The sequence below is a fragment of the Chiloscyllium plagiosum genome, chromosome 42 (assembly GCF_004010195.1).
Source record: "Chiloscyllium plagiosum isolate BGI_BamShark_2017 chromosome 42, ASM401019v2, whole genome shotgun sequence".
NCBI classification, from domain to species: domain Eukaryota; kingdom Metazoa; phylum Chordata; class Chondrichthyes; order Orectolobiformes; family Hemiscylliidae; genus Chiloscyllium; species Chiloscyllium plagiosum.
The window spans coordinates 11,560,213-11,574,085 of record NC_057751.1 but is presented as its reverse complement, the minus strand read 5'-3'; the positions used below and the strand labels follow the sequence as shown (position 1 = coordinate 11,574,085).

At 41.7% G+C, this 13,873-nt stretch overlaps 1 protein-coding gene across 5 annotated transcripts in view; it reads right to left on the bottom strand.

Annotated features, from left to right (window-relative positions):
• Window positions 1-372: 372 nt before the first annotated feature.
• The window catches only part of tacc1 (transforming, acidic coiled-coil containing protein 1), a 173,176-nt gene continuing 159,675 nt past the window's right edge, over window positions 373-13,873 (bottom strand). For all 5 annotated transcript variants that reach the window (XM_043681466.1, XM_043681465.1, XM_043681462.1 and 2 more), the window contains 6 exons: window positions 12,711-12,787; window positions 7,897-7,940; window positions 6,835-6,995; window positions 6,586-6,692; window positions 3,249-3,369; window positions 373-2,382 (listed from right to left, as the gene is read on the bottom strand). In XM_043681466.1, the coding sequence (XP_043537401.1) occupies window positions 2,314-2,382; window positions 3,249-3,369; window positions 6,586-6,692; window positions 6,835-6,995; window positions 7,897-7,940; window positions 12,711-12,787 (579 nt within the window). In that variant the 3' untranslated portion in view covers window positions 373-2,313. The remainder of the gene's footprint in view (window positions 2,383-3,248; window positions 3,370-6,585; window positions 6,693-6,834; window positions 6,996-7,896; window positions 7,941-12,710; window positions 12,788-13,873) is intronic.

Here is a 13,873-nt window from a genome sequence, read left to right as displayed (position 1 = left end):
GGTGAATTGGCCATGCTAAATTGCCCGCAGGTGCATTAGACGAGTAAAGGTTAGGGGAATGGGTCTGGGTGGGTTACTCTTCGGAGGGTTGGTGTGGACTTGTTGGGCCAAAGGGCCTGTTTGCGTACTGTAGGGAATCTAATCTGAAAAAGATCCTGGAACACCAACCACACAATACTATCGCCATGCCCCAACAACCCAAAGAGTAGCCATTCAAGAAGGCAGCTCATTATCATCTTCTCTGAGACAATTAGCGAAGAGCATCCAGCAAGCAACACACTGCATCTTGTGAACCAGTATACATTAAACATCTAATCTCTTCTTTACCATTACTGTATCATGCAACAGGAAGAAAGCATAACAGGGAACTGATAGAAGTGAAACTCACCATCATTTTTATTCAGGCAATGACAATGGAAAAAAATATATTAGTACATGGAATTAAAATTTTATAATCTGTTTTTTTTGTAGTTACAACTTTAAAAATCTTCATTGAACCATAACATATAAAAAGACAAATATATCTGTGTATAAAAACTATGCAGGTGAAGGGTCTTCCCCAAGTGAAAAGCAGCTTAACATGGCCAAGGCAAATTGTTGGAGGAATAACGGAGGAACATCAGAGCTGGTGCAAGTTACTCAGACAAGTCACAAGGGAAAACAACACACTAAAAGGAATTGTACTTGAATCACCATAAGCTCATTTCCACTGGCACAACCACAATATCAGAAAGTTATTAATGCAGGCAGAACAAAAGTTCAAGAAAATCTCTCACTGAATTGCAGACTTCAACCTGCGGGGGTGATTCTACAGTAAATATGCAGCTGTATGTCATTTTATGCCATTGTTGTAAAAGACAGGATAGGGAGTTAAAAAGACAAGACTCCAGAAAAAGAATTTAAATATATGCACTTTTTATCAGCCAGTGTCAGGGTGATGACATTCTCTAATTAGCAGTAAACAAATATTGTTCAGCGTACAGAGAGTTTTGTGCGTTCAAAATCCTGTTACACTATTGAGAGGACAGCACCTGCTGGAACCGTGAATATGTTGTGTGATCTCGTGTGAGGAAGTGTTGCTTGCTTTACAGAAGCCATTCGCAAGAAGGGTCAGTGTGCAACACTGGTGTGTGCCAACATCTCAAAACCTCAAACCCAGGTTTGCAAAACCCCTGAGCATCGAAATGGTGAGCATCCTGAGAGGAAGAAAATGATTCTTTACTTCGACTCTGAAATTAAATACTTCTGGGTACACCTGTGTCCCATCTACAAGAACACTGTCCCACTTCATATCTGCACAAAAGACAATGCACAATCTCGATCAGAATTTGTTTCAACAGTGGCCTGACACTTCCTGGTTTCATACCCAAACTGTTGAGTTCAAGACCCTGATTTGCTTTAATTTGGGTCCTCAAGGCTGACAGGCCTGGAGAAGATAAGCTTGGATCTAATCTGAGGATAAAGTTTTGCCACAGTCCTTTACTAGTTCTCGTGAAGCTCTGGTAATGCTGACGTGAATGGGAGCCCCAAATCCACACTGGTCACCTCAGATTTCCCATTGAGTCTATATGCCCACACAGAATTTCAATACTTGTTCAAGATGATTTGCATAAAATCACTACTGTTTTGAAGAAAAAAATACATTATTGGCATTGAGAGCATTGATTAATGAGTACCTAATTTTACATGGGAAGCCAGTGCATTGTCCAAATATGGCAATGATTGGGGTGGAAGACACAAGCAACTCACTACTTCTATTCAACCCAACATTTGAGAGATTAGGCTGTAGGGAAGAACTCAAACAAAAAACATGGCACTGACTGTCAAAGCTCTCATTTCAGAAAAGTGAACCTTGAGAGCTGTGACATTGAAACATTCCACTGAAGGCGGCCATCTCTCTCAGTCTGGGTTAACCATCAGTTGAAGCAAACTGCAGGAAGCATAACTGAAGATAAAAGGCTGGCACCATAATTACACGTAGTAACTGGATGGCACCTTTAAGCATTCTATATTTAGTTGAAGTTTTAAATACCGCTGGGTGACAAAGATGAGGATGATGTGTCGGCAAAGCAAATTACATGTCAGAAAATGGGCACCGCCAACTGTGGGAATGTTTTGGCAACTTCTTGTATTTGTGAAGTAAACAGTGCATGAAGACTGATCCACATGTGCTGTGCAGACTACTGGGTGTTGCCACTTCAGGGGCGAGATGCATTAGAGTTGGATATTATTTCTAAGTAAGGCAGCGTGCTGTAGGAACAAAGGTCTGCAGGAAGCTTTATCGTGCAATGTCCATTTTTGGGTTTACAGCCTTCATTCAGTTTTCCCTAGCTTGGCAATCAGCTCGTCACAAATCTTGGTCAGTTCCTCAATCTCTTGGTTCTGCGAAAGAAGAAACAGATGATTTTTTTTTGGCAACCTGTTCGAAACCAGATAAGCTGTTCGCACTTTTAGGTTTGTACATCACCATTTCCATTTGGAAGTGGGTAAACTGTCCTGCTGGAGTGACACAAAGTCACGCGCCTGGACATTTCTTGTCTCAATTGTGTTCCCAATGATTAACCAGTGAGTGCAGAGAGCACTATAAATGGTCTCATCACTTGTGAATATTGCAGAGCAAAACTTCACAATGTTGGCTTTGATTCCAGCTACAACCCATGTGAACATGTAGCCTGGAATTGTTCAGTTGGTTCTATCAAGTAAGATGCCAGAAATTTATCAACACCCAAAAAACAGACAAAAGATCAGCAAAAGGAGCGCTTCATGAAGAAATTAAATCAGGGTCTTTATGCTCTCCCTAAAATTTCACTATATCATACGCTCATTACAGCTGACAGCAGTCAGTAAGACTCAGTGGACACTAGTATCCCTTCCTTTGGATCCCTACACACTCACATCATGCCTAGGTAGAGGCTGGGATACTCATGCTTCCCGCCGATTCAATAAGACAGTGCTTACCAATTTTTCCAAAAACTGAATCAAGGTTTGAAAGTTTTATGACCCCTTTAGTGAAGAGGGTGCGGAGGGGTTGGGAGGGAGATCTGAGAGTGTGGGAACATGGCTATTTGAGCTGTAGCACAGTTATTCTGACACTGCCAGAGATCCACAGTAGACACTACTTCCTCATAGCTTGCAACCTCAAAATTCCAGCTCATGTCCCCAGTTTGGGGTCCTTAACTCCACTCTGGGAAGGCTTGCTGTACAATTGTGCTTTGGTGCTGTAACCTCCAAACCATCATTTGCTTTACCTTCTGCTGAATTGTCCGTTCCATGGAATCCACTTTCATTTGTTCCTTTCGCAAGCTGGCTTGCAGGGCTGCTCCCTCTGCATTGGCCTTAGCACGCACTTGGGCGATCTCCTCATTGGCCCTGCAAATTGGTCAGGACAGTGAGTGAGCGGACTGGGCTGCAAAACAGCACTGGAACATACAAGACCTCGACCATGAACCCTCACAATAACAAACTCATGATGACAGATTTTTAATTCCTTTGTACCAGCCTTTCACAAACACAGGTCTGTGTCATTGTTTTAAGAGGTTCCACAGCTGGCACTGAGCTCGACCAGAACTGCAACTTAGAAGTAATGGATACCAATGCCTTTCGCTGTCCTTGCCTATAGTACAGTGGAGATAGCTAAACAATAAAGAACCGAGGAGTACACAGCCTGTGGGAAAGGGACAACATATTCACCTGCAATGGCTCTCTCTCATGGGACTGCCTGCATAGCCACAGTGGAACAACTGCAACTTACCCCAGTCCATCAAGTGAGAATGGAGAGAATATAATGCAATCTGGCCATCAAACATGACATTATTGCAATAGTAGTGTTGTGCTGACCCAGTCCTGAATGCCATGGAGTCCCTAAAACACAGGAATGCTGACCGGTCCTGGACAGGACATGAGGCAACAGTAAAATGTGTAACCTAATTGCATGGGATACACCCAACCACATTGTTGGAAATGAATAGAGCTTCTGAAAATGAATAACATTAATTGGTTTGAGGGAACCACTCTCATACTGACCTCAACACCAGCAAACTCTGTTCTGTTGTATCACTTCCAAGTTTAGTAGTTCTAAACGTTTAATTTTAATTTATGAAGTAATGGAAAGCAAGGTGAATAAATATTACTTTAAAATAACTCCAGTTGAAACAGCATTACATTAGTGGCTGCGAAGCTGCACCTATTGCATTTGAGTTCTCTTCACGATTGTATTTGCGAGTCACAAATTAGCAATTAACACCAAGAATATCAGAATTTCTGAAGTTGAGCATTTACGAAATTTTTTGGAGGCAGGTTTTTGGGAAGATGCCATTACAAGCCTGACTGAAGTGATTTGGCACAAATTGTGTTCCACGGGCCATTCCACAAAACCATGATAATTGCTAGTTTCTAATTTACTCCCTACATGTGGAATAAGGAAATAAAATAAGTTGTTGCTCAGCAACAAGTTCCACATGAAATGAAACAGAAATGGTGAGAAATACATTGAACTGTGAAACTACCTTGTGATACAATACTTGTGTTATGGTGGGGAATGGGGTGAAATCCCTTGTGGAATCTTTATACAAGGGAGATGTGCTTCAGACGCACGCGGGTTGAGAATGCCTGCTCTACAGATTCACAGATCCTCTTTAGGTTGGAGCTTCCCAAACTAAGAGTGCCTTTGGGGCTTAGGAGAAGAATGTGTTGGGAATAATGTGTTGGCCTGTTAATTCCCATCCTTCAGTACTTTAGAAAGATAAGTTCAATATCAGTCAAAGGGTTGGATAGTGAACTGAGGGCAAGAGATTTTGCCACTTTGGAATAATGTGAGCAGGTTCACATTCTTGTTTTCTAAATCAATGACCATCACGATTTCAAACTCCAACATTTTGAGTGAAGTAATTTGTTCCAGAATGGAGCACAAAATGGGAATGCCACACACTTCAGAACCCGAGGCCTAAGTCACACAGATCATTATGGAGTTATTTCAATTTGAAAGTAAATTTTTCAGAGGCTGGTATCCTATTACCAAATCACATAGGAGCTGTACTTGACCACAGTGCAGCTTTGTATAGACTCAGCTCTCAGAGTGTCAATATCTCCGACATTCATCCTTTTTATCGGTCAGCCAGGGCTCCCTGATTGAACCAGATTACCAGTCCCAATAAAGGAACTCAGATTCTATGAGTTCCAATTGGCTGATCTCATTGTAATCACAACAAAAATATCTTGCCTTTGCAAGCAGTTTTTCCTCAAGTAAAACAGACAACTAATAAGCCTCAACTTTCATTCTGATATGTGTCAGCACCAAATATGTAAAAATCAAAGCAGTGGTGAAGTAAGTGAGCAAGAGATTGGAAGATTGAAGGATATCTGTAAGAATGAAAACGCACATAAGCTAGAGGAAAAAACTGAACTTCACTCATGAATTATTTTGTTCTGGGTGGAAGTGTTCTGGTCTCTCCAAGTATAGCTGCTCACTCTTAAGTTGCAGGAATGTGCATTATGGGCTGAGACCTACTTGTAACTGCACTAAGAATTTCACAAGATATTTCTCTTGTACCTTGGTGACCAGAGGACAGAGAAAAACGTCCATTTCAAACTGAAACGTGGTTGGGTTGGATTCACTTGTCAACGTTAGAAATGCAAGGAGTTATCTCCTCGACTCACCTGCACTGTTTCCATGCCTCAATGACTCTTCATACTCAGTAACTTCAAGCAGATGCTCAACTCCTTGGTGTTTTCTCTCTCTCTCTCCCTCTCTCTCTGAACTGGACTCAAAACATTGACTCTGTCTACAGATGCTACCAGACCTGCTGAGTTGCTCCAGCACTTTCGGTTTTTAGTTATGTTGGATAGCTCTGCTGCCCAAATCCTATCCCACACTGGAGTACTAATCAGCCAGCCCACACATCCTGTTCCAATTGTCCAAACACAGCTGGACTCAGGGTTGATCATCCTTTTACCCTTTCATTTTGGCCCCTCCCTTAGCTGACCAGCCTCCATGCTTTGTAACTCATCCTCTCTACCTCTTTTCGATCCTTTCTTCAACTCCATTTCTGTGACTAAGCTTTCAAATGCACCTCCTGTCTTTCTTTGGTTCTCATGTTTGTTTTGTTTAAACGGTGCCTTTGTGTGACACTTTGGGCATGCTTCTCGAAGTTGTATCTCCAAGTACTGCTCAGCCAGGCTTGCAAGTTAACATGATTTATGGCAGCCTGGTGGCTCAGTAGTTAGCACTGCTGCCTCACAGCACCAGGGACCCAGGTTCGATTCCAGCCTCAGGCTACTGGCTGTGTGGAGTTTGCACATTCTCCCCGTGCACGTGTGGGTTTCCTCTGGGTGCTCCAGTTTCCTCCCACAATCCAAAGATGCGCAGGTTAGGCGAATTGGCCATGCTGAATTGCCCATAGTATTCAGGGGTGTGTAGGTGCATTAGTTCGGGGTAAATATAAGATAATAGGGTAGGCATCTGGGTGGATTACTCTTCAAAGGGTCTTGTTAGGCTAAAGGACCTGTTTCCATAATCTATAATTATTTCAACCTTGATGACAAAGATCTCATGTAATTGTGTACCCTACAGCGATATGTCAGACTTACTTGTCTAGTTTTTCTTCAGCATGGAGTTTAAGAGCTTGGTATCTTTGCTCCTCTTGTTTGACTCTAGCCAAGTAATCTTGGGCACATTTCTTCAATACTTCTTCATTCTTTCAGACACAAGACAGAAAAGAAGTTAGTTTTTATGCAACAGGTCATAAGAGAGTGTATTTTTTTTTCTAACATCCCCACTGGCAGTTTTATTTTATCATTTTTAGCTCGTGACTGAAGAAACACAAAAGCGATGTGCACCTTTTTGAATCCCTCTAGTACACTCTTCATGTTCTCGTATCTCCTGAAAAGATCTGATAAGGACCTCTCCACTGAATTAAGATCTGCCAAAGCCTGGTCCTTTTCTGTAATCAGCTGCTGAATGGATGTCTGAGAAACCATTTTGTTCTTTTGTTCATCTTCTGTGAGAATAAGAACAGTTGAATAGTCATAGGGAAGACTCTAATTTATATGTACTTGAGTTAAAAACTTGGGGTAGAAGTCTAACTTGGATGGTGGCGCAAAATGGGCTGTATCTGATCAGCATCTGATATTTAGTTAGACTGTAAGCATCAAATCAAATTTTCAGGCATGGAACAGTCTAACAAGCACCAATGTAGCACCACTACTGCAGACAAATTTCTGGACCATGATACTGACAGGTATTCCTCTGCCCATTGAAATATAGATTCGGAAATGCAAGAACAGGTCTATGATATGTTCAATGGATCAACAGTTTCTACTTGTAAACCAAAAACCGAAGATGATGAAGCCAAGAAGCTGACATGCACTTCTGAAGTGCAAACATATTTCTCACTGTAGATTGCCAGTAAAACCACAAATCTCCAGCAGGAAAAGTGTTTCTATTGATCAACCAAGAATTTGGAAGGCAGTGAGGATTGCATTGAAACGTGGAGAATTAAGTTTGAAGCTTTTATCAAGAAAGGAGAAATATGTCCTGACCTATTGGTCAGTGATGATACTTCCCCAGGAAACTGAAAGGAGCTCAGTTCTTAAACACACTCTTAAACCACAAAAAGAAACCATCACAAAAGCACTCCTCATTCCCTTCCAGCTCCACTCCGTGCTCAAAGAGGAACTTGAGCAGAAGGACATGATTTAATTGGCTATCAACCAAGGTGCGAGAGTGTGTCATTGTATTATCAGCAAAGGTACAAAGTGGCATTGATTCCTTCCTATGAAGGCAGAATAATTTCAGTACTACTCTACTCTTTCCTTTGCAGAAATCTTAAAATGGATGGAGTTAATTAAAGTCATTTAATAGTGATCTAATTCAATCAAACTAAGAAGTGGAAGACATACCAATCATCTGTGCAATGGTTTTTTCATACTCTGCAACAATCCTTCTGTAAGAAAATGGAACAAAGAATTAGTTGATTCATTTTCTAATTGGAAAGTACCTCTTAAAAAGCACTGATCTCAAAAGTCTGTCAATATCTCTTTTGATACTTGAGGCCAAATGTAATGTAAGTGTGCTTTAATTGCTTTTTTTTCTGAGTGATGAACTCTGCTTGAAAGTTTAACAGTTTGTTGAGATTTGAGATCAAAAGCAAGGACTTTAGGAGGGAACAATTCTCAATTTTGTTCTTTATTCTGTCAGATGTATTTCACCCATGAAAGAAATAAGTGAATCAAGACAAAAAAGCTTTTGTTTTAAAAAAAACAATGGTCGCACCTTGTCACAATCAAGTGATTCAAAACATTTCTTGAGATGAATAATCTTAATAAGCCTTAAAGCCATTCAAGTAGTAACAATTCTGAAGGAAATGATGATTCTTGTTCAAAACTATCTTCACAATTTCAAAAAAAATTGTTAGTTTTACGGAGCCTAAGTTGGTCCAAACCAAGAGCTTAAAGGTGGCTAAGTCCCCAGGGCCCTGTGGTATCTACCTTAGGATATTGACAGAGGCAAGAGAGGAGATTGCTGGGCCTTGACCGAGATCTTTGTATCCTTGCCAGCCACTGGAGGGGTCCCGGAGGACTGACAAGTAGCTAATGTTGTTCCTCTGTTCATGAAGGGAAATAGGGATAATCCAGGAAGCTGTAGACTGATGTGTCTCACATCATTGGTTGGGAAACTATGGAAGGAAATTCTTAGGAATAGGATTTACACACATTTGGAAAAGCATTGCTTAATCAGGGACTTTCAACATGGCTTTATGTAAGGCAGTTCATGTCTTACGAACTTGATTGAATTTCTTGAGACGGTGACAAAGATGATGAGGGTAGAGCAGTGGATGTCGTTTACAGTGATTTTAGGAAGGCTTTCGACACTATCACTCATGGTAGGCTCATCCAGAAGATTAAGATGCATGCGATGTACAGTGACTTGGCTGTATGGATTCAGAATTGACTTGCCCACAGAGACAGAGTAACAATGGAAGGGTGTTTTTCAGGTTGGAAGGGCTGGGACTGGTGGTGTTCAACAGGGATCTGTACTGGGACCGCTGTTGTTTGTGATATATATAAATGATTTGGATGGGTTAGTAAGTTTACAGACAAGACAAAGATCAGTGGAGAGTGTAGGATATTATCAAAGGATACAGCAGGATACAGATCAATTGCAGACATGATTGGAGAAATGATAGATAGAGTAAGCGTGCGGTGCTGCACTTTGGGAGATCAAATGTTAATGGCAGTATCCTGAAGAGCATTGATACACAGAGGGATCTTGGGGTTTAAGTCCAGAGCTCCCTGAAAGTGGCTATGCAAGTAGGTAGGGTGGTAAAGAAGGCATATGGCCTGCTTGCCTTTATTGGTCGGGGAATGGAGTACAAGAGTCAGAATGTCGTGTTGTAGCTTGATAGTACTTTGGTGAGGCCACACTTAAAGGACTGCATTCAATTCTAGGATGGATGTGGAGACTTTGGAGAGAATACAGAAGATGTATACCAGGATGGTCCCTGGAATAGAGGGTATGAGCCATAAGGAAAGGTTAGAAAAACTCAGGTTGTTTTCTCTTGAGCAGCAGATGCTGAGGGGAGACTTGGTAGAAGTCTATAAAATTATGAGTTGCATGGATAAGGTTGATGGTCAGAATATTTTCCCAGAGTTGAAATGTCTAATGCTAGGGGCATGCATTTAAGATGAGAGGGAGAAAGTTCAAAGGAGATGTGAGGGGCAATCTTTTTACATAGAGAGTGGTAAGATTCTGAAATGCACAGCCCAGGAGTGGCGGCGGAGATTGATCAAGGGACTTTTAGATAAACACATGAATACGTGAGGAATGGTGGGATATGGACCAAGGGCAGACAGAAGGGATCCATTTCATTTGACATCATGTTCAGCATAACATTGTGGGCCAAATGGCCCATTCCTGTGTTGTACTGTTCTATGTTCTAAATACAATAGTTGTCCAAAGTATTTCACAATGTCTCAGTTCTGGGCTTATTATTTTTCTTGTATCTGCAACATATTTGGAATGCCATAAGATAAACAAAAGATTGGAAAGGCAAGATCTTCCCAGCATACTTTCTGTGGTGTATTGCCTAATATAGTGCACTGTCAGGTTAAGAGTCCAAACTTGTGACATGATGACATCATCGGACATTTTGGAGTGGGAGCAGTCTTTCTCACAGATTACCAAATGGTGAGGAGAAGCCAATAGTTTTTGCATCAAGACGTGAAACATAGCAGAAATGAACTAGGCACAGATAAAGAAAAAAGCTCCAGGAAGTATTATTGGCATGAGTCGGGAGTTCATGGAATGCCCTGCCAGTAGCAGTGGTGGATTCTCCCTCTTTATGGGCATTTAAACAGGCTTTGGATAGGCATATGGAGGATAGTGGGCTAGTGTAGGTTAGGTGGGCTTGGATCGGCGCAACATCGAGGGCCAAAGGGCCTGTACTGCGCTGTATTTTTCTATGTTCTATGAGATGATCCCACCAATAACTACAGTTTGGAGTTTACCCTGCTATAATAGAGCACAGAGCAGTGACCGCAATATTTGGGCCTCGTACAGGATACCTTTGCTAGCAATGAACCTTCTGTAGAAGTGGGTGTTGCTGCTACAAGTTCACACTTAGACAATTCCATCTTGTGTGGGATTGATGATGCATTGTCTAGATTACCATTGCCAAATGAGTCAATTACAAACAGTCCTGATGTAGGTATTTTCGACTTCAAACAAGTAGAAAACATTCTAGGAATGGCAGGATAACTAAAGAAGTCCATTGGAAATCATCCGCTGCTATCCCACGAGGTGGACATGGGACTTCATGACAAGATCACAGGATCTACCCAAGACTGAATCCACTTGTCACTTGGAAACGAGAACTATCCACACAAGCTGGATGTCTCCTGTGAGAAATGAGGGCTATCATTCCAGCACAGCTAAAGAAATGTGGTGTTAAATCAACTACACACTGAGGCATCATCACAATGAAGGAGATAGTCAGAAGCTGTATCTGGTAGCCAGGACATTTGATTTGCAGAAATGATAAGCAAATGATATTTGTAGTAATGAAAAGCAATAGGCAGACAGTCCCAAACTACAACTGGAAATCAAATGTGACTCCCCTTTCTCATGTGTCATTCATGGAAAGCAAATGTTGCTGCAATTGCCCTCAACAAGATGGTGGTGTGAGTTGTGTTTTAGAATGTCTATAAAACTAGGCCATTTCAGAAGGCAGTTCACAATCAGTCATCCAGCTGTGTGTCTGCAGTCAGAGTGAACTCAGATTGAATAAGGATTGCAGATTGCTATCCTTAAAGGACAGTGGGAAAGCAGACCAGTGTTTACACTAATTCAGTCAATATGAGTTCACCACTAACTTTTCAATTATGAACAAATGCCATCTGTGTCTGGCAAAAGCTTTAGGATCCTAGAACAACATTGTGGCGATGTCACGGAGCTGCTCATGTTCTCTGATTTTGCCAAAGATTGTCACCGAGGTAGACAAACAGGAGACTGGAAGGACACAGCAAGCCAGGCAGCATCACGAAGGGGAGAAGTCAACATTTCCACTCCCTGATGCTGCCTGGCTTGCTGTGTCGTTCCAGCCTCCTGTTTGTCTACTTTGGTTCCAGCATCTGCAGTTTTTTTTGTCTCAAACCAAGATTGTAGAGGAATTGAGTTCCGGAGTACTGAGGTCATGTTGCAGTTGTATAAGACTCTGGTGCAGCCGCATCTGGAGTATTGTGTGCAGTTTTGGTCGCCATACTATAGGAAGGATGTGGAGGCACTGGAACGGGTGCAGAGGTGGTTTACCAGGATGTTGCCTGGTATGGTAGAAAGATCGTATGAGGAAAGGCTGAGGCACTTGGGGCTGTTTTCATTGGAGAAAAGAAGGTTTAGGGGTGACTTGATAGAGGTGTACAAGATGATTAGGGGTTTAGATAGGGTCGACAGTCAGAATCTTTTTCCACGTATGAAGTCAGCTATTACAAGGGGGCATAGCTTTAAATTAAGGGGTGGTAGGTATAGGACAGATGTTAGGGGTAGATTCTTTACTCAGCGAGTCGTGAGTTCATGGAATGTCCTGCCAGTAGCAGTGGTGGACTCTCCCTCTTTATGGTCATTTAAACAGGCATTGGATAGGCATATGGAGGATAGTGGGCTAATGCAGGTTAGATGGGCTTGGATCGGCGCAACATCGAGGGCCAAAGGGCCTATACTGCGCTGTATTTTTTTTATGTTCTATGTTCTATTGTCACTAGTCACTCCCAGCGTTCATTCATTTGATACAATGTTTACGGTTCTGACAGATTGAGGATTTTGGTCAATGTATAATTTACATTGAGCCAGATCTGTTGAATCGAGATGAACACATTCATCTTACAGTTACCAGGTACAATGAAGGTTTTTCCATGCTCCTATATCCATGTTAACTGATGCAGACAGATCATACAACTTCTGATTCAACCTAGTGGGGACACCACCCACAGAAGTCAGAATCAGATGTGGTTCTCTACAAATAACTGAAAACTTGCCCACCCTGCCTCTCTTTCAAACGGAGCACTTTTTATTTAGAATGAAGTTCACTGAGAAAAAGTACCCAAACCACAAGACACTGAAGAAAACTGTGCATCTCAACTGTCAAAAAGAAAACAAAGTCAAATAAATTTTCATTTTACAATGGAATGAACCATGTGTTGTTCAACTTTTGGTGTTTTACCTCATTTCAATGACTTCTTGTCGACTGTCTTCATATTTTTGTTTCCATTCATTTGCCTCTAGTTCCTTAGCTGCAATCTGTAAAAAAGAAATAATGTGTCATGCATATCTATTCCAGATTACTTGGTGATTGAGCATAGTGACACAGAAAGCAGCTTAACAACAGCAATTCCCAATGTCCCTCAGTTTCTGATCTTCATTGAACCATCTCAGAAATAAGTCAAGCCCAAGCCTTCTACCACCTTTCACCATCTGCTCCCTCCAGATTCCCTACCTCACTGCACCTTCAAAATGAGAAGGCATTCCCATCTTGACGCACAGTTCCAAAAGACTGCAGACACCGGAGATCCAAAACAAAAACAGAGTGTTGGAGAAATTAAACAGGTCTGGCAGCATCTCTAAAGAAGAGAAACAGAGGTCACATTTTGAGTCTGATGTGATCCTTCTTTGGAACTGAATGTGCGTGGAAAAGCAGTGGATTTTCTACTCTTCAGAAGAGGAAAGGTCAGAGGGTGAGAGAGAGATTAGAGATCAAAGATGATCCACAATAAAAGGAAAGGGAACATTTTGGCCAAGAGAAGGGACAAAGCATAGATCCAAGGAGGTATTCGCAGCATAATGAAGGTCAGCTCTGACTGACAGAAAGAAAAGAACACAAAACATGGAAACCAGAGACAGAAAGTGGGAGACTGAAATAGTCAAAATTAAGGACAGTGTTCACAGTTTGAAGTTATAAAGTCATATTGCATGGAAACAGTGTTCAGTCCAACCAATCCACGGCGACCATGATCCCAAACTAAACTAGTTATACCTGCCCACACTTGGTCCATATCCCTCCAAACATTGCTAATTAATGTCATTATCTAAATGTATTTTAAATAAGACCATAAGACCATAAGACATAAGAGCGGAAGTAAGGCCATTCGGCCCATCGAGTCCACTCCGCCATTCAATCATGGCTGATGGGCATTTCAACTCCCCCGTAGCCCTTAAATTCTTGATGTCACAAGGAATTATCAATTTCTGCCTTGAAGACATTGAGCGTCCCAGCCTCCACTGCACTCTGTGGCAATGAATTCCACAGGCCCACCACATTGTGGCTGAAAAAATGTCTCCGCATTTCTGTTCTGAATTTACCCCCTCTAATTCTAAGGCTGTGTCCAC